We start from the raw sequence: 24,861 nt of genomic DNA, 5'->3' as shown, positions 1-24,861 counted from the left end.
CGCGCCGCCTGCAGCTCGCGCGGCCCGCGCAGCCCGAGCCCCGCCGGAAAGAGCCGAAGCGGCGGCGGGCGGGCGGCACCGCGCCTGCGCGGGGGGGAGGCCCCGCCGGTTGGCGGCCGGCGCTCCGCAGTGGGGGGGGGGAAGCGGAGCGGGGCGGGCGGCGGCAGGAGGCCGGCCGGGGAGCGCAGCCATGGCCGTGGTGGGCATCGACCTCGGCTTCCTCAACTGCTACATCGGCGTGGCGCGCAGCGGCGGCATCGAGACCATCGCCAACGAGTACAGCGACCGCTGCACGCCGTGAGTACCGCCCGGCGCGGCCGCGCAGCCCCTCGCGCGCCGGGAGCCGGCTCCCTCAGGGAGCAGGGCCCCGGGAGGCGCCGCTCAGCCCGGCTGCCGGCTCCTCCGTGCCCTTGAGGCGCCGCGGGGCGGCCGGCCCGGCTCCGGAGGCACAGCGGGTTGCTGGCTTTTTTATGCCGGCCGCGTAACGCTCGGCTTTCATACAGCAGAGCCCCCCCTGCGCTGCCGCTGGCCCTGCGGCACCTGCGTGCCCGCCGTGAGGAGACGGAGAGGCGGCAGCGGGGGGGGGGACGGGCCCCCCCCGTTTCCAGGGGATACGGCCGGGCCGTGGGGAGCTCCGTCTGTGCGTGCTTTTGGGGGAGATGGGGAAAAAGCCTAAAAGCTCGAGGTTTGGGCCGTCCTTCTCTTTGTAAAAGGAATTCGTAGCCAACAGCAGAAAGTTTTTGGCTGTCCAAGGCCATACGAGGCCGTCATAACTTCAGCATCGCTGTCCTTTTGATTTCGAAGAAATACAGATTTTGGTTTGTTCTATAAGTTCGGGTTTTTTTAGTGCAGAAAGAAGCTGAGTGGTACCATACGCATACTGTTTGTTCAGAGTACGCTCTGAAAATTTTTTTTACTACCTAGATGAAATATCTTGCCTTTCATATTCAGAAGTCCCAAGGAGGAGTTATCCCTGTGCAAGTTTGGTGAAAACAGAACCTCTGGGACCTCTTGATCCTGATCAAGGAAGCCCCTGAAACTTTGGCCCAACGAATCCCCAGTTTAGGGCCAAATTCCTCCCCTCTCGGGACAGTGAGTGCTGCCAGTTCTTAGCTGTTCTTGGAGTGCCTTCTTTGCAGGTAGACGTTAGGTAGGCTTCCCTGTGTTTAATATTTTTCACTTAAATTTAGGAGTACCTATACTTTCAAGATGTGGGCAAAGTGATCGTGAAAGGGAGTTCAGGCAGTTTGTAAGGTTGTGCTTTCAGTGCACGATACGTAAAGGCAGCAGTTACCTCACTTACTGACATTTCTCCTGGCTTTTTTCTTCTCTTTCTCCAAAGTACAATATAAAAGGGTTATATAATACAGAAAGGAATTTCTTTTCTAATGGTAATGCCTTGAAGCAAGCTTAAAAAGAAACAGAAACGTTACAGGTTTATTACTGTTACAGAAGCATACCATAGTAACTAAACCTTATTTTGAGCAGGTTTGGGCAGATACAATGCCTAAACGATCAAAACTTTTCCACTTGTTGAGCATAGCAACGCAGTAAATGAGCTCTTTATTTATATGTTCCTATAGGGGTGCTTACATCACTTAAGCATTTGACATTAGCTAATAATTAACATTGGTTGGATACATCCCAAATACTTGGGACTTAATTTCACATTTATAAAGTTTTGATGTTAGTTGTGTCAATGTAGTGTGATGAAAAAACACCTGAACTGGCTCTGGACAAGTTGGTACGCTTCTGTTCATAGTACGTTATTAAGCCACGTAAAGATACTGGGTTACGTCCTAAAGATAGGACAGGCCTGGCTGTGCTGTGCAGGGCTAATTACTCTTTCTGGGCAAGGCTAATTAGCGCAGCCAGCGCCTACCTTTGGAGCTGATTCAGATACCTGTGCAATACAGTTGTGAACTGTACAGTGTGAGTCTAAGCATGCCCCTGTGCTGCAGACAAAAGCGGGGTAGAACTCAGGAAGACAGCACCACATTATCACAGTTCCATACAGCACTCCTGGAGTCCTAAATCCAGTGTCCCAGTTGTAAAAACACTTGGGTGATCTGTTGCCTCCAACCTACCTTCTATAATTGAAGGCATGGGATTGTTAGCGCTTGTAAAATGTGCGTCTTCTTTTGGCAGTGCTTGTCCTTACGCTTTGAAAGGAAACGCTTTTCCATTAAGCCAGCCATTTCAGCAGAACTTAGAACATTTCTTCAGGCTTTTGGCCTTGTTGTCTCTTTTGATGTTAACTGACACCTCATTTCTCTGAGCTGAGAACTCCAGTAGGTCAGATGCTGCGTGCATTTCCAGTGAGCCTGGGGTGTTAGCTCCGTGGCAAATGGTGCTTTCAAGTAGTATGCCTCACCACCAGGGTTTCGTGGAGGAAAAAAAAGTGATTGCTGATAGCTCATAATTTTTTAATAACTATTTTTTCAGACCACATGTAATTAGTGTAATCACAAACTGTAATTAAAACAATGATGTAGCATCTTCTTCAAAACAGTGAGTGGAGAGGGTTGAAATGTCCTGGTGAAGGGAGCTGCTGCTTTAAAAAAGTGTCTGTCCTGCTCAGATCCTCTCTTCCCATTAAGCCGAGGCGGGTGGGAGGCAGGCAGTGCAGTTGTGAGACCTCATTTGTTTCCTCCTGGTGGTGGCTGTGCTTCCTAGAGGGCTGTCTTGGGTATGGCTACAGCGTTTGGAGCCGAAGAGGGCAGGCACCTTCTGGTTTTTTGACATCTCAGCTTCCCAGCCAAGGGAGAAACCACCCATCCTCTTGTGCAGGAACTGGCTGGAAGTGAACCGTGGCAAGACTCATCGGGTTGAGTGGCTTCGGACTTGATGTTTCATGCCCAGCCTAGGGGTATTAGCATGTAATGCTGCCTGTCAACAGAGGCAAATTCCTGCACAGGAAACGTGTAATACAATAACAGTAACAAGCTGTAATCACAATCCATAAAATAAACGTCTTGTAAACTGTTTAAACAACATGAAAAATAGTAAAAGCTTTTCTTGAAAACTGAACTGAGTGTTTGAAAATGTAGGGCAGCGTGCTGTCAGTGCGCAGCAGTTAAATCCAGTAAAGGTTGTGAGTGTTTAGGGTGGTGGTGCAGCAGAAGAGGTTGCTAGGTAATGCTGCCAAATTGGATGCAGCGCCCTCATGTAATGAAGGAGGAGCGGAGGCAGAAAGTAATCCACTGTAGTGACCTTCATGCATTCATTAAACAGCGAAGAGTAAACCATATGAATCTGGGTTGTATTTGTTATTTACTGCTGAATGAGTTTAGACAGATCGGTTCTCTTCTGGAAACAAGAACTTGAAAACAAATTTTATTTTAAATCTGTAAAAACAAAGCTGGCGATGGTAACTTGAGGAAAAAAGCACCACTGACAGTACTTGGAAATGCACTGATGAGATGGTGTACTGATTACAGAATAAATTAAAAGTAACACGTAGTAACTGCTTATTGGTGGAGCTGTTAGTGGCTAAAGTTACACTTCAGTAGCTGCTGGGACAGTTGGCTGAGGCCATGAGCAGTGCTGTTGCCGTGCTACCCATGTTTCTCACTGGGCCCGTTGCTCCTTCAGGAGCAGGCCAGCGCTTGGTGCTGTTGCAGAGCTCTGGGAAGCCAGCAGGGAGGCGGCCAGGTGGCGGCTGGTGTCCTCAGGTGGCCTTTGCTGGAGTCAAAGCACAGGGACACGGGAAGCAGCAACTGCGGGTGCCATGGCCACTTGTAGTGCCCCAGCCCTTGGTGCCTGGCAGCTGGCGCAGCTACCTTGGGCTTGGGGGTTACTAACAACTGCTGTCTCAGTGCCAAGGTGTGGCACTTCCTGACTGCGGGGTCACCATGTCAAGGAAACTTGAGCAGTGGAGCTCAGGGGTTTTAACTGGATGGCCCAGACCTCATCTGGTTATGACCTGTCGCCCAAAACTATTAATTCTGTACTGTCATGGCAGGATCTGTAGAACACGTTAGCTTTAAAGGATTCTTTAAATGCAGTGAACACAATTGTGGTTGCCTGCAGTTTCTAAATTAATTTGCAGAGAACAAAACCAGAATTGCACTGCAATTTCTGGTGCTTCATGCAGTAATGCTGTGAAATACACAACCGTGTTCTGCTGCTGTACTTCTTGACTTTCCGTTTGTTCGTTTTGTTTTATTAGAGTAATGTAGAAGTATTTTATAACACTTCCCTTTAAAGCTGAATTTCTTTTATTTTTCTTCTTTTACTTAGAGCTTGTATATCTTTAGGATCCAAGACCCGGGCCATTGGGAATGCAGCAAAGAGCCAGGTAAACAGACGGGGGTGATGGAATTATTACTTACCTGACTTGTTTTGTGTCGAACTGTGGAAAGAGAAATAATGAATAAACTTGGTCTTTTAAAGTAACTTGTCTATAATAAGTGTATGTTTCACGATAATGCAGCATCAATAGTACATTCTCTATTAAATTCATCATCTTCTCATTTAGAGTATAGAATGAGGAGAAACAGGATAATACCTAGTTTCTTTCCCCAGTAGAGTATCTTCCTCGTGACAGCAAAAGTAGAATTCATTCTTAAATCTTCTTCCGAGGAGTTGGGGGGGTAGGGATGCCATGCGTATGGTTTTGAGAAGTTGAAACAAATTGAAGAACAAAAGCTTGGTATAAACACTAGTTCTTGGTTATAAAGTTAAATTAATGTGTCTGTGTAATTTAGTGTTTTAATTTGGAACTTTGAAAAGAAATACAACTCCTCCTATTGTGTTCAACTTCACTTGCAACCTAGGAGAAGAGCTGCTTTGCAAGGAAAACGCTTAAAAACTTGTAGTAGTCCAGAAAGTCAAAATAGATCGGGTCTTCCCTTCTCCTTTGCGTTCGTGCATCATGTTAACGTTCTGAGGGGACATCCTTCCCTGTTGTAGAGTGGTCCAGTAGGCAGCCGGACCTTTAACTCCAGCATTGCCCAGTGGATGTAGAGGTAATGGAGCCCACCGGTAGCATGTGGCAGAGGCTGCATTGCCTTTGTTCCGTGAAATTTCACACCGTTCGTTTGAGCTCAGCCCCTGAACTTGCTGGTGAGAAGGTGTCCTGTCAGTAATGTTTGCGACTATAAACCTTGTTACTTAGCCTAGTAAACTAGACCAGTTTCTGCTGGAGTAACTTCTTCTGGTAGCTTGATTAAATATTGTGTGTTAGCATTTGTTCAGGTCCTTTGTTTACTTAAAAAATCTGTCCTTAAATAATTCAGGTGAAACACTGATGAGGGAATAGGTGCGGGAAGATTTTATGTCCAAGTGGAATCTGACTTAGAGCACAATTTTAAAGGAAGTGGAATGCATTAATTTGTTGAAGCTTCATTTGAAGTTAATGTAGGTAATAGCTTAACTTGTTGCTGTAGACCGCCACTGCAGCAGTATTTAATACATCCTGTACTGCATACTATATTGGGAAGCTCCTTTAAATTAAAAGGTGCAATGAAAATTGATGGTAGCAAGCTAATGGTTATTAAAGAGGGAAGCAAACTTGAACTTTATAATGGAGACCGTAGATTAAAATCAGGGTGTTTCTTTCCTTGCACCCTTTCTTTTCCAGTAAATGTGTGGGGCTTAAAATAGGTCTTCAGGATGTGCAGTAAGCTGAACATGACAAGAATGTGGTCTTCTGTAGTCTGCATGTCATAGGTAACTGAAGATAAAATGTCTTTCACAGATTGTCACAAATGTAAAAAATACATTGCATGGCTTCAAAAAACTGCATGGAAGAGCCTTTGAAGATCCTTACATACAAGCTGAAAGGGCCAAACTTCCTTACGAGCTTCAGAAGATGCCGAATGGCTCTGTAGGAGTAAAGGTGAGTTAGAGCTTCATACAGCGTATCTCGAGTGTTAGAGATGAGTGCTTGAAACCTTTGCCACTTCATACTTGAATTATGTTTTCCCTAAGAAAACTCTAAATATATTCTTAATTGTTTTTGAAAAGAAATGTCAGGTGATAACCAGTACAGTAATGCCTCTTATTTCATGCAAAGCCTTCCTTGGCATGGCTTAGCTATGTTTCTCATTCTTCCCTATAATTCATTAATGTCTTCCTGTTCAGGAAGTTCTAGAGTACTTGTCCTATATTACATACTTGTGTCTTCTAGTAAATGTAGTGTAAAAATGTATTGTCTTCTGTTGTGCAGGTGCACTATAAAATGTTAATAACTAACCTCAGAAAGGTTAAACTTAGGTTACGTTCACTTTAAATAAAATTGTGTAATAAATCTGCTCTCCTCAAAAGATGAACATTCCTTTCCCTGCAGTAACATTCACTAAGCATAGTACTTTGTCTGTCTGAGATGTCTGTTGAGACTTCTCATCAATTTTACTAGCTTTCTGTAGTCTCCCTTAGTAGCTTGTAGTTTACTAGATTTACCTTCAAATAGCTTCAATTACAGCGTGTGATTATTAGCGACATCTCAATTTGTCTGGAAATGCAGAGACCAAGTGTCAGGAAAACAGGGTAACTCTCTGAAGATTTAATCTAAACAAGCTATTTTTAATTTGCTTCCAAACTAAATGGTTGGAAACTGTACTTCTTAAAATTCAGACTTTATGGCTTCAGTCTCTGAATGCATCTACCATTAGCAGTTTAATCTAGATCAGGAGTGTACTTCCAAAGCAAATCTCCCTGTCATCCTCACTTAGCTTGCACTTCGGGTTGCTTTGTGGAGGGGCTTTAGACCGCATGAAGTGAGTTCAGTTTGTTCTGTACAGGTACTTATTACCATAGTAATTGCCAACGTAAATACAGTTGCTGCTCCTCTTTCTGGGTTTCCCTGCACAGGAGTGTTTGGGATTACTAAACACCAGCCTCGCAGGAGTTCAGGACATAGACCGCCCTTGAAGCTTCCAGATTCGGATGTGTTTGCCAAGAAGAACAAGGCAATTAGGATTGCCTTGCTTGCCCCTTCCTTGCCACACATCTGAGTGACCATTGCAGAAAATAAGTTCTTGGGTTTTCTTCAGAACTCCAATTTTTAGCTTGCATTAGGACGAATGTGATTCTACGTATATTTTACATCTCTTTTTAGTTCCAAATCCACCCAACAAAAGTACTGTAGTGTTTAGAAATAGCCCCTTGAGATAATTCAGTTGTCAAGGTTTTCCACAAAACAATGGTCAGCTAAACTGAACCATTTATAATTTGGTGTAGGTAGCATGAATCCAGAGCATCAATTCATGTGGAGAGTTACTTGTGTTCAGTCTGGTGTTAAACTTGTCTCATTCCTCAAAATTATAAATATGTCCAAACTGCGTATCTCAGAGAAGAGGTGATTGATGTGTGAAAGGATTTTTATTTATTTTTTGGTGTTACTTTTCTTTTCTTTAAAAAAAAAAAAAAAGGATGGGGGAGGAACATGTTTTTCTAATTTCATTTTATTTTGAAATCTTGTGCAAAACTCTTAACTTGCCTTCTGGTCCAGGAGAAAATGCTCGTTAGTGCAAAATGGCATCCATTGTTGCTGGTAAAGCTTAACATGATAAGATTTATTACAGAATTGCAATTCTCTATTTCAGGTGAGATACCTCGATGAAGAGAGACTGTTTGCAGTTGAACAAATTACAGGAATGTTACTGGCCAAGCTTAAAGAGACTTCAGAAAGTGGTCTGAAGAAACCAGTGGCAGACTGTGTGATCTCAGTAAGTTGTAATACTTATCGCGGTTCTGTTTATAGATAACTTTACATAAGCTAGTATCATTTATGCCATGGTGCAATGGGAAAGAGATGCAGTGGTGGGTAGAAATACTGCCAAAAACTTGGGCCTTTATTACATTTTTTTTTCCAGCTGGTAATGCTTTTGTAGTCGTGTGTGAAAATGGAAATTTTGTTAAAATTTGCTTGAGAGAGCATACTACTTAAGCTGATCCGGGCTGGTTCAGTGCTACATAACTTGCCTGCTATAAATGAGAAGTATTTTATGTGTAAGCACTTCTTTTCCGGTCCAAAAGTTGAATTCTTTTTAGTTGTAGTGTAGTTGAGAGTTGCCTGAAATTCATGTCTCTGAGGATAATATACTAGCAATGTAAGAAGCATGAATCGCCTGCATTTGTTTGAAAAGGTCTTGGTATCTGGCTGGTTTGCTTTATTATCGGTCTTTTTAGCTAGGCTGCTCACCCATGGGAGGCACGGGCGTGGTGGCGGAACTTAGGCAAGAGAGTTTGTTCCTGATACCATGTCCTACATGTCTGCTTTTCACCTTCTTTGTTTGCTTCTCCTGCTGAGGGCTCTGGGCTTGATATTTTGGGGCTATTCACTTTGTTAGACAGAGGTATGGGAACTGGAAAGCTGTGTGCTTTAGCTGTTAGAAATATGCTTTGATCTTTTTTCTTGCTTCCTTATGGTATACAAAGACATGTACAGAGAATACCTTCCAGACAAATAAGGATTCTTGGTAATACACTGAAGTGGTAGCCAACAAAATGGAAACTATGAATATAGTCTTGTGTCTTAACTGACTGCAGCCGGTTTCTAAATGGGCTTTGATTGTGCTTTGGCTCTTTATGGTGGAACTGAAGATGGTAGGGGACTGTAAGCTGGAGCTGTCATTTAGATGATAACCAAAAAATTCTACAGCTGGACATAGCTCCACTTGTAGTGCACAGCTTAGGTCAGCGGTGCTGAAAGTAAGTTTAGTGCTGTTGAGCTTCTGCAATAGTTTTTGGGGGGGCTTTTTATTTATTCATATTTAATTTAGCAAATTTGTTTGACTTTGTGCTGTATAAATGTTTACAGAAACTTTCTTAAAATGTTTTGAACTGGTAATTTTGAGATCAAAGGTTCATCAGAAGACTCTGAACCTTTTTTTTGGTGCATAAATGCACTGTTTAAAACGAGTATGGATTCCACTTAATTTTTGTTATGTTTTGAAATTTTAATTAAAATACGCAGTAAAATGAATTACTTAAGTGTTTTACTTGGACTGCCTTATTCATCTGAGGTTAGTTTATACCAGTTTCTTGTGGTTTTGAAATTTATAGGCTTCCTTAATGGGTAAGTCTGACTTTAATTTAAAGAGGTTCATATGTCATAATATCCTATGTAATTATTTCTTGGAAACAGGTACCCAGTTTTTTCACTGATGCTGAGAGAAGGTCTGTAATGGCAGCTGCTCAGATTGCAGGACTAAATTGTCTGAAGTTGATGAATGAAACTACAGCAGGTAAAGGCCTGGGTGCACAGAAGTAAAGCAGCAACGTGGATAAGTGCTTTTTTAACAGCTCAAGCTATTGAATCTGCAAGGGCGATGACACTACTGTTACACAATTAGGAGCTTGGGAAAAAAGCTATCTGGGCTTGTGCTGCCCAATCCAGCTTGGGAACTGGAACCGCAGTAACTGTCAGTGGGGTGGTGCTCAGATTTTATGAGGCAGGAGGAGAGTTTGGATTTCGTAATCTCAATACAATGCCACTTGAAAATAGCTCCTCTGCTTCTGAAATGACAGGGGTGTCTCTGCTTACCTCTGCTGTACCGTGAAGCTACAGCAGAAAGATCCAGAAAGCCACAGCTAGCATCAGAATCCCTTAATAGCCTAGCTGGAATATGCACCTGACCTAAATTCTCAGTTGTTGCATTAGATGGTACTGTCATGTACTATTATCAGATGTAACCTGCATATTTTCTGTCTGAAAGATTACAGTAAATACGTTACTTAACATAGATGTGTTGTGGGGTCTTCTAAGAGTGACGTTTCCCGTGATTTTGCTCTACAACACACTTCCAAATGACCTCTCATTCATGTCCCTTTACTTGGAGTTAGCTGTTAATAAAGTTCTCCTCTCCGAAGTTAATTAAAACAAGGATATAACAGATTTTTCTTTACAGTTTATTGGCTATGCTGGAATAAAAATAAATCCCATGGAAATACTTAGGGGAAAACATTTTTTATCATAATCTAATATTTACTTGAAATAAATTTACTTGAAATCTCAAACTGTGTAGTCCAAATAACTTCCATTTTTAACTACTACTCGTGTATGGTTTAAAAGCTGCCTCTACACAAACTGCATTTCTATGGAGCTTTTTTTCAAGCAGACCTGCTGATCTTACATAGAAACTTCAGTTATGACTTATCAAACTATTCAGATAGAGTCAAACATAAGTCTGTGGGAGAATGACAGTTTAAGCTTGTGGAAAATCTGTCAGTTGTAGTGTTGGCACAACTGTTGTTTCCATAAAGTAAGTTACTTACTGCCCTTTTCTAGTTTTTGATGTGTTCTATGGTAGATTATAGAAATATGCTATGCTTCATGGGAACTGAATTTGGAGCAGTTTAAACCAGTAATTTCATTTTTTGATTTAAAATTTCTTTTAGGAAGTTTCAACCAGCTTCCTGAATGAAGGCTGGTATTGAAATCTTAGTTTCTTACAAACCAGTTTTGAAAACGTTTTTTTCTTGAACATGTTACTTTGCGTACAAGCAGAACTGAAATACTTTGTGATGCTTTAATGTTAAATTTTCAGTTGACATTGATTTCTTTTGTTGACAGTGAAAAAAGCTGTTTTCAACATCTCAGTTTTGTGATGACTTTATATGAATGGTATATTTTTGTTCACTGTATATGTACGGTAACTCTAAAACAGAAAATAAAAATAACTGTTCTGATAAAATCCTGGATCTAAAAATTTAAATTTATGATGGAGCATATAGTACTAACTAAATGTGCTTTGGAGGCACACAGCATGCAGTTGCTTTTGGAAAGAGAGATGATACAGAACACTCAAATGGCAATTACGAATGAGCATGATATAATAGTAAAATTAGAAACCAAATAAAGAACGTGGCAACTCATATGGTCTAAAACTCACGTCCCCTTGCACCCTTATGTTCTATCTGAGTAGAGTAACGGAGGTAGTTAGAAAAACTGGAAATAAGCAGTGTCCTTCTTTTGGTAGTGCCTTTAATGGATGCTTTACATTGGTACACAGCTTTGCCTTAATTTCCGTGGGCTGTTCTCTTTCAGTTGCACTAGCCTATGGAATATACAAGCAAGATCTGCCGGCCTTGGACGAGAAACCAAGAAACGTGGTCTTTGTAGATATGGGGCATTCTGCATACCAAGTCTCCATCTGCGCTTTTAACAAGGGAAAACTGAAGGTAATCTTCTAAGTCATACAGTAAAGTCTTACATTCCCGAAGTATTTAATAGAACAGTACTCAAAATGCTGTTTGATGGGAAGATTTTTAAACTTTAAAAAAAAGGTAAATATTTTTGAAATTCAGAACACGACAACTTTCTGATTTTTCTTTTGGCAGTTCTGGCAAAGCAATTTTTGTAAGAATGCAGAAATGAAGTAACCCAAAGGGTGTTTTGAAAAGTGCTTGACAATTAAGCAAATGCATGAGTTTTGTCATTTTTCTATCTGAATGAAGTATTTGTGTATTCTGGTAATCTCACAGCCGTTGTAGCTGAGCAACTTGTTTACCTATAGGGAATTGTTGAATTGCCTTAAATTGTTCTATTATGATTATTTTTTCTGCTATGAATGTGAAGGTTTAAAATCTAAATTCAATTGAACATGAAATAAAACTGTTCACTCTGTAGTTCTGAGAGTTTAATCTTTGAAGTTTGAGCTATTGGTGGTTGAATGTTTTAAAAATGTCTTTGCTGTCAAAATGTGGTCTTCGTCTGAAGTCATGTCGAAGATGATAGCGGTTGTTTTTTGGTTTTTGTTTGGTTTGGGTAAATGTGATAGAACCAGTAATAACATGAGAAAATAGCTATCCTAGCTTGCTTTTTCTTTAGTGAGCTAGTAAACTGAGTAGGGGGTGCAGCGTGGTAGAAAAAAGCATGATAAATGTGATGTTTTTTCTTAAAGTAATAGTAGTACTTTATTTGGCAAGGGCAGAAACTAATTGAGAAGAGTCATTTGTTATGTTTATTTTTTTTTTAAGTTCTGTCACTTGCCTGACAGAAGATGGTGAGAAATCCACAAGGGATTCTGTCACATCAAACCTGTTTTTAAAGGTGCTGACTTGTAAAACCAGTGACTATATGAGAGCTATCTATATCTAAACAAATAGTGTTTAATAATTTGTAATCTGTTCTTTCACTCTAATGCAGGTCTTAGCTACTACTTTTGACCCCTTCTTAGGCGGAAGGAATTTTGATGAGGCTTTGGTAGACTACTTCTCTGAAGAATTTAGGACAAAATACAAGCTGAATGTAAAAGAGAATCCCCGAGCGCTGCTACGATTGTATCAGGAATGTGAAAAACTAAAGAAGCTTATGAGTGCAAACGCCTCTGACCTTCCACTCAATATTGAATGCTTCATGAATGACCTTGATGTCTCCAGCAAGATGAACAGGTACCGTGCTTTTTTTTTTTTTACTGAAGTGTAGTCAAGTGTGGTATCTCAACTGTTTTCTAATATGAAACATGTGCTCTGTTCCTGCAGAGCTCAGTTTGAGCAGTTGTGTGCTGCCCTTCTGTCCAGAGTGGAACCTCCTCTAAGAGCAGCCATGGAACAAGCAAGTAAGTAGGAGCTGGATACTGCCTTTGATTCTAGAAAGTAACTAGTAATGCGGTTATCCTAGATCTCTTTAATGATTATCTCTTTAATGTATTTTTGTATTCATTAGAATTGCAAAGCTAAGTACTGAAAAGTTAAATGTAAGTTCCATTCATATGCTTGTCATGTATGCATGATCCCATTCCTGCCTCATTCGGTGCACAAACCACTCTGCAACCCTGACTTATTGACCCTCATTCACCCTGTGAAATGGAAAAGGTTGGGCCGTGGAAAGATTTTTTTTTAAAAAAGTGGGGGTGGGGAAGAGGGGGGAACATGACTGTCATTCTTTACTGGAATGCTTTGCAACTGTCTGGCCAGCCTGTTCCATATGTGATACATATGTCTTCACTGACCTGAGAACTTGGCAGTATATTCTTAAAATAAGTTATATGAAGCATGTGCAAATGACAATTCTTTTGTATAGTGTGCTATAAAGGAGAGGAATAGACTTCCATAGGAAAAGGGTTTATGCAGTTTTTAGCATCTTCAACTAAAAGAGAAAACATCTGCTTATTTTTGAGTTGGCTCTAACTAATGCTGGAAATAAGAACTTGAGTAGCTGCTGAGCAAAACCATACAAGGACTGACAGCTGTTTGAGATTTTGAAATCACTTCCTCCACGTATCTTGAATCCAGAATTAAAGTTACCCTGCAAGCACAGTTTAATATTTATTATACATTTTAGTCAAGGGTTTTGTTTTTGTGTATTGGCAACCAACATTAACCGAACATATAATGAGGTATACTTGGGGTTTATTTTGTTCTTGCTTGAGAGGAGTGAGGTATTGGCACCCAGTACTACATGGGTGCCAAAGAAAACCTTATCACACGCTTGGGTTTATGCCCACCAGAAAGAGGATACATACAGATAAGGCACTTCTGAAGAGCAGCTGTCATCAAGTGAGCCCTATTTGATGCTTTGCTTCTGCATTTTCCAGGATTGCGCAACCAGAAAATTGTGTAGTCTGTAGGAGGGATGAGGATTTTGAGTAAGATGTAGCACTACGAATCTGGTCTTAAAGGTCTTGTTGGCCATTGAATATATTCGATGCTCATGACAGCGTATAGATAGTAAGAGAACTCAATCTTACTTTGGTTGTCCAAAGACAGCTTTTTGATATACTGATGATAACTGAAGGCCATGCACTCTTTTCTAGAACTTGACCGTGAAGATATCTACAGTATAGAAATAGTAGGTGGGGCTACTAGAATTCCAGCAGTGAAGGAACAGATCTCTAACTTTTTCTGTAAAGAAATAAGCACCACACTAAATGCTGACGAAGCTGTTGCAAGAGGCTGTGCCTTGCAGGTATGGATATTAAAATACAGTATTGCTCATTTAATGTGGTCTATTGCAGTGTAACTAATCAAAACCAAGAGGCATTGTAGATGAAACAAGGTACAAAGTCTTACTTGCTACGTGAACAATTGGTGACTGTGACTATGTCAGAAATGATTGTATTAGGTTTGGTAGCTTGCCACTGTGTCCTGTTAGAAGGAATGGTCTTGTTAGAGACCTGTTAAATTTGATGACCTGAATTCACAGTTCTACTTCATGTAAGTCATTTGAAAGCTTTGCTTCTGTCTTTAATGACCATCACTCAAGAAGTGGCATCTGTTACTATTACCTTAATTTAGTTAAGTCTTTCAGCTGAATTAACTTTCTACTAAGAGTAGGAAGTTTCTGTTAAAAATACGGTGGTAATCAGGACCTCCGTGTACTTGTATGCGTTGTAGCCTTTCTACACTTAGCTATTAATTATTGTACTTTGTGTTACGTGGATGTAATAAAATTCTGGTCTTTGTTTTCTAGTGTGCAATACTTTCCCCAGCTTTTAAAGTACGTGAATTTTCCATCACTGATGTTGTTCCTTATTCCATAACGTTAAGATGGAAATCATCTTATGAAGAAGGAACAGGGTAAGTTGTACGATGCCTGCTAAATAAACATGGGTTTTTATGTGTGTATTAAGAAAAATGTTGGGCTATGTGGAAGACCAGGCCTTCAGACTTCTAAGTTAGCTATTTCAGCAGTTTTTTTCTTCTCTTGTTTTATTTCTTGATCGATAATTGGAAATACAGTTAATTAAAAATGAAAAATTTGCATGAACTTTTTTAGTTTTGCTGAAGTGACATAAAGTACGTAGTCCATTTTGAGACAGGCAGGCCATTAATGTGCACCTCTTGTCAGACACTGACGTTTTAAGTAAATTATTTGGTGGCTTGTTCAGCATGGCTGCTGTTCATAACAACTTGATTATCCATTGTATTATGCTTAGTGGTTTAAATTTACTTAATGTATCGTTTTAGGGAATGTGAAGTCTTCAGTAAGAACCATGCTGCTCCATTCTCAAAAGTAATTACTTTTCACAAGAAAGAGCCTTTTGACTTGGAAGCTTACTATACCCATCCACATGAAGTGCCTTATCCTGATTCCAGAATAGGTAAGAACATGTTTAAAAAAAAAAAAAAAAAGCTTTTGTTGACAATGAGAAAGGATAGTTGCCCTTTACGTAAGAGACTTTACCTCCATATTTCCTAGATTATAGAAAAGCCTAGCCCCTTCAGAGAGGCTCAGAACAGTCTTCTTGGCTTAGGTGCAGTGATCAAACAGTATCAACATCATTTTAGGACAGTTACTAGGAAATTTACTTTCTTCATCGTTTTTAAATGTTTTAAAAATGTAGGCACAAAGAGTTCAGTGCTCTATTTTCTGGTTCTTGAAGCTTGTGTAAAATGGAACATAATCTGATGTGCCCACCAGCCCAGATTTTTTCGAAGAAATTGGATCAAAGGAGCTGACGATGCTTTATCTGCCTAGATAGGTATTTGTCATGTCTCTTTCTGCTAATCTGAGAAAATACAACATAGGTATCCCCTGAATGTAAGCATCTGTAGTAAAGTCTAAATGCATGGTATGAATTAGTTTACTTGTAGCTAATACTGCTTTATTCACAATTAGTAGCTGACTGTTCAGGGTCTTTAAGCTAATTGATTTTATTGACTAATTTCTGTAAGGTATAAACATGGTATTGCCTTTTTTGAGTGTCTTTTCAAGATGTCTGTCATCTTCAGGAAAGAACATTCTCATTTATACATACACATTCTGCATTACTTTCATATTTGCAACAGTTTTGATAACATCAACCTCACTGTTTCTGGAGGCCTTGGTAAACACACCATTTGGTCTCCAAAATGTGCAGTGTATCTGCATTATCAAATTCAAAGGGCACCTTCCTCTGTTACCGTTTTATTTTTCAGTGCAGAGTTAGAGTTGAATGAAAGAAACTGAAGCAAATCACAGAAGTTTCTCTAGTGTGATGGTTTAGAGAAGACAACAGAGAAGCGTAACATCTAATAATATTATGTTGAATATGTTAAAAACGTAGATATAAAGTAAAAGTATCTTGTGGCTGTACAAATTAGTAATAAGTGAGGAACCAGATTTTAATTTGTCTGGTATACATCACATTGTAGAGCTATCAACTAAGTAAGAAGTTTCTGAATAGAGTTGATCTGATAAAGTTACTATTTAAATCGACAACTTTCAAGTTGTGTATTTTCTTTTTCTTACTTCGTCTGTTTGTTTTTGTTGTTTCTTTTGAACAATAATTAAAACCTTCTGTTTTAAAGGGCGTTTCACTATTCAAAATGTTGGTCCCCAACATGATGGTGACAATTCCAAAGTGAAGGTTAAAGTGCGTGTCAATATTCATGGCCTTTTCAGCGTGGCTAGTGCTTCTATAATAGAGAAGCAGAATATAGTGGGAGATCACAATGACACACCTATGGACACTGAATCATCAAGTAAGAACCAAGGCAGAGATGATGAGCTGGTATGTAAACTTGTAAATATCTACACTTCTTGTAATTCTGACAAGAGAGCCGGTAATTGGGGATGAAATCATAGTGTATAGCTTTTGAAAATTGCTACTTCTCCACCCTTGAATGATTTCTTCAGTCATATAACACATTCCTTCATGTTTGTTTGTTATTGAAGTACTGGTACTATGATAGCAAGAGTGTAAAACAGCTAGATTGCAAAGAAAACTGTTTTCACTGTATTTTACCATCTCTCTACTAGTCTTAGTATTATGTTGTTATCAAAACGTTACAGTTAATTTGCCAGATCACAAAATGTGTTGCCGTTTAAGTGCTACCTTTTCATTGAGTAGAAAAACATGGTATTTTTTCATAGACCTTTCACCTATGGCACTTCGCTGCTGGTAGTTCTTATAAAAGGGCTTGTAAGCCTCCGGGGGGGGGGGGTTAAGGGAAACAAATGTGTAACAGTGTTGTTACTGGTACTGAGAGGTTAGGATTTTAGACTTCCTTACCTCACTGTAATCAGTGTGTTGAAGTACTGCAGAGGTGCCTGCTCACAGTATTCTGCAGTCAGTTTTCCCATCCAAGTGCAAGGAGGATTAGTTTCATTTCTGGTGTCTTGTATACTAAATAAAAGTACATGGCTGCAAGTCACAAGGTGCAGCTTCAATACTTATGCTCTAGGCGTGAGGACTGGGTACCTGGGAGTGTTTTTACAGCTGGGAGAGGCGCCCCGGTGGTGGCCTCCTGCTGCTCCTTGTGGACAGGCGCTTTGCATCTGAGCTTCGTGTACAAGTGAAGCACTTGAAAGTGACGTAGCTGGCACTTTGTGTTACCAGCAGCATGCTGCATGTGGAGGTTACTAAGCTGTGTACACTATGTTCAGTGCGAGAGTAACCACTTCCATCCTCAGGCTTTCTGTTTGTTAGTACCTCATTCATCCTAATACATCTTTTGTGCTTGTCAGCAATTTCCTTTCATTATTGAGGATGATACCCCCGACTCTGATGAGGAGGTTTGTGGTGTATATGTGTACCTCCCCCCCCCCCCCCCACCCCAGCTTTTTGTGTAGGCAAGACAGTTCCTTCTGGTTGTTGCCTTTCCTGTGTGAACAGTAAGAACAGTAAATACGTATTTTTTCTATTCTGAAATGGAAAAAAAAAATTGTGACTAAAGTAGCCTACTTACTTTCAACTTCATCATTACAACTTTGCTAAATCAGCTACAGCTAACCCGCAACATGTTGCACCTGTACTAGTTTGAAAGCTTTTAAATATTGAATTTCTTGTATTTCCCAGAAATAATGGCAAATTATTTTTACATGCGTATGTGGTCCGTGAATCCATGCATCTTAATTCCTTGTAATAGAAGTAGTCACTGACCTTTCACACCTCAGCTGCTGCTCTATATTTATTGATGCTCTGGATGCCCAAATACTGGAGCCATCCTGAAAACTTGAAATTTCATTAATACGCTGTTGAAGGATTTTGTATTGACAACAGGGAATAGCATAACTTGACCTAAATCAAGTGATCGGGTCTTTCAGTGATGTCTTCAAGACACTTAAATTTAAAATAAGGCATAAGTGAACTACAGATAAATTTAAGTGAAAAATGGGGTGGCAGGGGAAGACAATCGGTCATGTGCTTTAAAAGGCTACTACGGAAATGATTTTTCATTGTCCTGTGAGACAGATGCAGGTAACAATTACAATGATTAAATTACTTCTGCTTTGATTATAAAGCTTAAAATTGATGGGAGAAATGGTATTTGTTCAAAGTTCTGGCTGTTCCGTAGAGAATCTGTAGTTACTGTCTGTGTTGGTGTTGTGTTTCTAAACCATTATTTGCATACATTCCATATGTATTTATTTTGAAATTAAAATGGAGTATTCACTGGGCTTAGTATAATATTATGGATGGTAGCATCATAACTATTTAAAAGGGGGCAGGTCAAGTGGAATCCCCTTTTAATTTGAGAAAGATACAAATACAAGTAGCATTATCAAAATGTCTGTTTAAATACAGTGAATCAAACTTTTCAAGACTGAATTTTCCACTTCATCTGTGGTGTAAGTTGGCCTCAGTCTTAACTCAGTGCAAAGGTTTGCTGTATGATTTATATAACTTTTTTTTCCCCTAGGATAAAATGCAGGTTGATCAAGATGAAGGTATTCAGAAGAGTCAAGCTGAACAACAGAGCCAAGCAGATGAGGAAACTGAAAACCCAGGAAATGAAACAAAAGTTTGTATTCAGTGTTGATAAGGAAAAGTAACATTGTTTCCCTTAGACATTTTTGCCTAGTATTCTCAAATTTATTCCATCAGTCTTAGTTGCAATATGTAGGGACTGTATTTGGAAGAGCACAGCTATACTGAAATGGTTGAGTTAGAAATCCTACCTTAGCACTTACATTTTCAACATAATATGTGGTCAAGACTTTGAAGTAAGTTTCTTTTACTTAAGGTAGTTATATAGTGAAGCTGGAGTTCAGGGAAATTTAAGCATTATGGAAAAGAACATGCGATTTCTTTAGCTTTTGAGCAAGTTTTCTGAAAAGCTCTTCATGTTATGTTTAAAGGAATTAAATTCTACCAGTTTGGTTCAAAACTAAAGTAATGGTGATTCCAAATAGCAGATGTATGATTGTGTGCTTTGTTTATGCGCAAATAATTTGTAGCTGTCTTCATTAGTTTGGTTTGTCTCTTTTTGAGCATAAATGTAGTCATATTTCTATTCTTGAAAGTTTGTTAAAGTGTAAATCTTACAGGTTTCTTCTGGAGACAAGCAAGATCATCCAACCCAGCCAAAGGCTAAAGCGAAAGTTAAGAGTATTGACCTACCTATACAGGCAAGCCTCTACAGACAACTAGGACAAGATCTTATCAATTGCTATATAGAAAATGAGGTAAGGAGCATAAACAGATGATGACTCTAATGTCACTAGATAATTATTTGGAAAGTATTTGCAACCATAAACATTTTCTAATTTAGAATTTCTTGGCACTTTGTCTTCAATTACAGGGTTTTTCATTTTGCTGGTTTTGTTGTTGTTTTTTGTTTGTTTGTTATTGGTGGAGTTTACTAGTTTTACTAGTAAGCTGAACTGTCCAGGTCTGAGGCGAACCTTTTAGCCTGTCATCACTGAACAATCAATGCCTTTCTTATGCAGGAATTTCTTAAGATTTCCAGTAAAGGCTGTGCAGTATGTGACAGGCATGTGGGATGTTACTGACTGACCTGATACAGGTCAGGATTTGCGCTTGCAGACTTTTTTTTTTTTTGGTGGTGGTCTATGGAAGCCGTGTCCTTGCTAGACCGTGTTTTTTGCCCTTCAAGTGATGTATCAGCAGGAAACTGGAAAGTATTACATATAGAAAATATGGCTTTCAGAGGATCCTGTCTAACTTCATAGGTGTGCTTTGTCTGCCATCGTGAAGATCATGCCAATTGAAGTTCCTCTCTGAAAGCTGGTCATTGCAAAGAATAGAATACCTTTTGTAGGGCAGAATAACTCCTAGTGACTTCCAAACTGAACCCAGTACTTTACTACTAGTTCTGTCTGTGCTGGTCAGATTGTAATTTTTACCTGATCTGTTTGTATTGAAGCACTTGCCAAAGCGCTCATAAATGTGAACACGCTCTTTTCCCCCTTTCCAGTTCTAACTGGGTGTGAAGAGAAGTTACACAAAGGTGAAAATTTAATCGGTAATTGTGAATTAATAGGCTTCTTAAAAGTTCTGTGGTACACTTTGAAAAGAGTAACGCTCAAGTTTGACACCTGAAAGGCTTTGAGTTCTAACTAAGTTTTTATCTGCCCTAGGGGAAGATGATGATGCAAGACAAACTAGAGAAGGAAAGAAATGATGCTAAAAATGCTGTTGAAGAATATGTATATGACTTCAGAGACAAGCTGTGTGGAGTCTTTGAGAAGTTCATCACTGAAGAAGTAAGATTTGCCTATGTTTCAACTGTCAGAGGGGGAAAAAAAAGCTTTAAAATTCAGTGGTGTATGTAGAGGCTGCAGGAATCTGTAGGACTTGTCTCAGAACATGAGATGAATTAACTTCACAAAAGTGAAGTTCAGGCTGTGCTTCAGCCTGACATTGCAGACAGTACAGAATTGAGCGTATTTGCATGTCAGAGAAGTTTCTCAGTGGCAGGGAAGCATTCCAGATGTAGGCAAAACATTCTGTGGGTTAGGGGTGTAGGAAAGCAGGACAGATCACAATGAGCATAAATGGGTAGGAAGAAATAAAAATGAGCAGAAAACAGAGTATTTATAACCGTGCTGTATTGATCTGCGTTTCATTAACTTAGAAATACGGTTCTTTCCCCACTTACAAGTATGTTGAACCTGATGTGGTGTTAAAGTCCAACTAAAAGATGGTAAAGTTTTTACACTGGGCTTTTGCAAAAGCGGTATTGAAAGATAACTTCCGTAATAGTTTATCTGTAAAAGCCATCTAAATAAGTGGCTGGTACACAGGCAATGAGTTGTCAAAACAACTCTCCAGTAGCTGCACATGTTTTAAGGTCTGCCCTGTTAATTACCAGTGCAGATGGCCTTCCAGTATAAACTCAAGGAATCTGAGGCTGTCCTTCTCATACCAATTTCAAAACAATCTCTTAAGAACTTCTTTATGCTTTTAATATATTTAATTTCCAATTAAATAAAGATAAGATCTTTATCTTTGCTTACAGCTGATAGATCAAATAAAACAATTTGAACTTCAGAGTTATAGATGTGCATATGTGTCCAAATATTCTGTTCTTCTCTTGTGCTATCAGAGAACCTGAACAGCAGAACTTACCATGTAAAAAGAATACACAGGAATCTTACTTAACAATGTTAATGCTTGCATATAAAACTAAAACAGAAGCTGTGCAGCTCCCAAAGTTCACATGCAAATCACATTAGTAGGCCTGTAGTGCCTCTTGCGCCTTTCTATAAAATCTCGTTTTTGAAGTCCGTCAGTGTTCACCAGCTGAAGACAAAGGAAAGGGGAAGGAAACAGGTTTGTTTCTTCAGCAGTCTCGTTTGTATTGTTCCCTGCCAACCTTACAGGGTCTGTAACTTGCTTTATAGGATACAAACAAGCTGACCTTGATGTTGGAAGACACGGAAAACTGGCTTTACGAAGATGGAGAGGACCAGCCAAAACAAGTGTACATGGATAAGCTTCAGGAATTAAGAGTAAGGCTCTAAGTGCTTTTCTAGAAAAAGGGGGTTGGCGGCTGGGTGGCTAATGTAAGTCAAGCTGTTCTGCCGAGAGGTGTGCGTGTACGTACCCATACGTAAGTTTTGTAAATCCATTCACTTCAGAGTATGGACATCCAAGTTGTATCTGGCTAGTGTCCAGTTGTGCAATGAATGCACTATGTAGAACTAGGAATACAGGTTGTTGTAATGTCAGTTGTGCTTCTAATTTGAAAATAGACGCAGTGAAGCATTCAGTCTCGAGTGACAAATAATAGAATCACAGAATCGAAGGGGTCGGAAGGGACCTCGAAAGATCGAGTCCAACCCCCCTGCCAAAGCAGGTTCCTTTAGAGCAGGCTGCCCAGGTAGGCGTCCAGACGGGCCTCGAATATCTCCAGAGAAGGAGACTCCAATCACTGCGATAACTTCTTGTAGTTTTTGCTACAGACTGAAAGAGGCTTTAGAGTAATTGATTGTTCTCCCAGGTATTCAAAACTACACTTGAAAACAGATGTTCTGGTTTTCTTGTTTTAAATGGTCTTCCATAGCTATATAATAAAATGCAATTTTTAAGCTAATATCTAATGATAAAGGCTGAAGAATGCTTTAAAAGCTGCTTCCACTGTACCATTTGCGTAGTAATGACCAAAAAAAGAAACTGAAGTACTTCAGTAGTCTCAAGGGCAAATGTGAATTTTGATGACTAGTTGGTTTGTAAAAATCTTTAAGGATACGTCTCTAACTCTTGAGTTCCAACTGTTTCCTCTCAAGTTAGGTTTACTTTGTGGGAAGGGAATGTAAACAGCAGTGTGGGCAACTACCTTGCCTGGATACCAGTATTCAAAAGAAGGAAAAAACATGATAAAACTAGATATTTTTTTGACTATTTTAAAATTCAAACCATGTGTGCCAATATGTGTGCAAAATGTATTGTTTCTCCTCCAAGTGTGCTGTCCCAGAAGTTTTTTTCTGAAAATAACTGCAAAATACTAAGCCATATAAGGGCAGAAGCACTACTCGTTTAAACTTGTGGGCTTTTTTTGTTGCACTGAAGGAAAATGCATAGGTTAAGCTTTTGAATGGGTGTGAAAAGGAGGAAAAAGCCGTCTTCGTTCTGGTGCCATGTTTTGTTCTTTGACCAGACTATGCTAAACTTCTATTTTGTCAAGATGTTTGTGCTTATCTTTACAGAAATTTGGACAGCCTATTCAGGAAAGATACATGGAACATGAAGAGAGACCAAAAGTTTTAAATGAACTCGGAAAAAAGATTCAGCTCCTTATGAAAGCAGTAGAAGCATACAAAAATAAGGTAGAAGCAAATTATTTAGGGAATGAACTATTATGGATGTGTTTGGTTGTAAGATTATTTTTAGTGCTGGAAAAGAAATCCTATTAAGATGACCATTTAAGCTGCTCTAAAATGGCTGTTGTGCTTACATTCCTGAGAACTTCAGAAATCATTCTTGATCATTAGCAAAAAAAAAAAAAAAAAGTTTCTTCATGAATGTGAATTGAACACAGCCATGTTATTTATGGTGACTTGTACCGTTTGAAACGGCTATCTCAACTTAGGGTTGTTATCCCTGTTTTTATAATTAACAAGATAGTGTTTGGGGGTTAGTTACTTGGGTGAGTTTTTGTTCTCTTGCAATTTTCTTACTAACTTGCCCTTCAGCAGTGTGCACTTAAGATCAAATTTTCAAATATGTCTAAAAATAATTTCCTGTGTTTAGTTCTACAGTGACTCTTCATACCAAACTCTAGTTAGAAGCCCTTCTTTCTAGTGGGTTGTAGTAATGTTACCCTATTGTGTGTCCCTGAAATTCTTAATTGGTTGAGAAGCATGTACTAATTGATGATATAAACATCTCTCTCCTTAGGATGAAAAATATGATCACCTAGACCCTGCTGAGATGGAAAAAGTTGAAAAATACATTAGTGAGGCTATGAATTGGTTGAACAGCAAAATGAATGCCCAGAACAAACTAAGTCTAACTCAGGATCCAGTTGTCAAAGTGGCAGAAATACTGTCAAAATCCAAGGTAAAAATTGTCGTAAATGTTGTATCTTAATAAAGTTTTCTTTAAAAGATTTTAGCCTCTGTACTGAGCTAGGATACAATACCTACAGAGGTCTTTAAAGCTCTGGTAAGAGTCATATAGAGGGAGCGGCAGTTTATCAGTGTTAGCAGTCCTTAGCTCTTGACTTGCAGCCAGTACCTCTGAATAGCCCTTAAAATATTCAGAGTTAAAGCACCAGGTTTGCTAGAAAATGGATTGTTGTAAGCTCTTCAGCTATTGGAAGGTTCTTTGCTTTCTGTAAAGCTTCTAGATTTGATAAAATTGAGAAGTCTAGTCCTTGAAGTTTGAAGTCTACATTATTATGAACCTGAAATAAATTTGAGACGTTCTATTGTAATGAAATTACTTTGCCACCAAGTAACTTCTCTCACTTCTGTTACAACCAGGAACTGGATAGCTTCTGTAATCCTATCATATACAAGCCCAAACCCAAGGTAGAACCTCCTAGTGATGGGCAGTCCAAAGCTAATGGTGAACACAATGGACCAGTGAATGGACAGAGCGGTACTGAAACAAGACCTGATGCAGCGAAGGACAATTCTCAGCAGACCAAACCATCTGGAGAAATGGAAGTGGACTAAACCTTGCTTTTCTTTTACTTAATTAAAATAGTGCAAGTAACCACAGGGTCCATTCTTTCTGTCTGGTACACACCTCAGATGTTCAGTTATTCTTAGCCAACCTTCTGTCATTTGTTGCTGAGTAGTTTTGAAAGTGTTTCATATTAAGTACACCTCTGATGTTCATTTCCACTGATGCTGCTTATGTGGAGCTTTAGCCAAATGTAGATTGTATAAGTCAGTTTAAGCTTTCCCAATATATTTTATATCAAACATACAGAATTGATATATAAATGGCAACAATCTACCTTATTTAAAGCTTTTATTGTGGATAAACCTCAGCTCCTTTATTCAGGAAAGGATACTGTATTGCACTACTGATGCTCAAGTGTAGATCTAATTGCATCTTTATTTTGGAAAAATATTGGAATTGAAGTGGCAAAACTTGTCACTTGAAGCACTGACCTTTTCTAGTTATTGTATTGTTATAATTTAAATATTAAAATAGAGGTTAGTTGGCATACTAGTCCATCTTGTTGATGTACCATGAAAATTGTACGGTCTCTTTCATATAAACTAATATAAGCTTGAACACTTTTAGACTCCCATACCACTAACAGGCTTAGTTACAAAATACTTTA

At 39.4% G+C, this 24,861-nt stretch overlaps 1 protein-coding gene across 1 annotated transcript; it reads left to right on the top strand.

Annotated features, from left to right (window-relative positions):
• The first annotated feature begins 87 nt into the window (after positions 1 to 87).
• On the top strand, positions 88 to 24,741 carry HSPA4L (heat shock protein family A (Hsp70) member 4 like). Its single transcript, XM_083834036.1, has 19 exons — positions 88 to 297; positions 4,243 to 4,300; positions 5,702 to 5,842; positions 7,551 to 7,673; positions 9,095 to 9,194; positions 10,997 to 11,130; positions 12,098 to 12,342; positions 12,433 to 12,509; positions 13,707 to 13,858; positions 14,363 to 14,469; positions 14,860 to 14,993; positions 16,183 to 16,385; positions 18,517 to 18,618; positions 19,145 to 19,282; positions 20,198 to 20,323; positions 21,464 to 21,571; positions 22,769 to 22,888; positions 23,460 to 23,621; positions 24,047 to 24,741. Exons 1-19 carry the CDS (start codon positions 191 to 193, stop codon positions 24,239 to 24,241), a joined length of 2,532 nt encoding a protein of 843 aa, XP_083690162.1. The 5' UTR covers positions 88 to 190; the 3' UTR covers positions 24,242 to 24,741.
• Positions 24,742 to 24,861: the final 120 nt, after the last annotated feature.

Source organism: Anser anser (assembly GCF_964211835.1).
Source record: "Anser anser genome assembly, chromosome: 4".
Taxonomy (NCBI): Eukaryota; Metazoa; Chordata; class Aves; order Anseriformes; family Anatidae; genus Anser; species Anser anser.
Note: the sequence above shows the minus strand (reverse complement) of the source record. Positions and strands in the feature narration are given on the sequence as shown.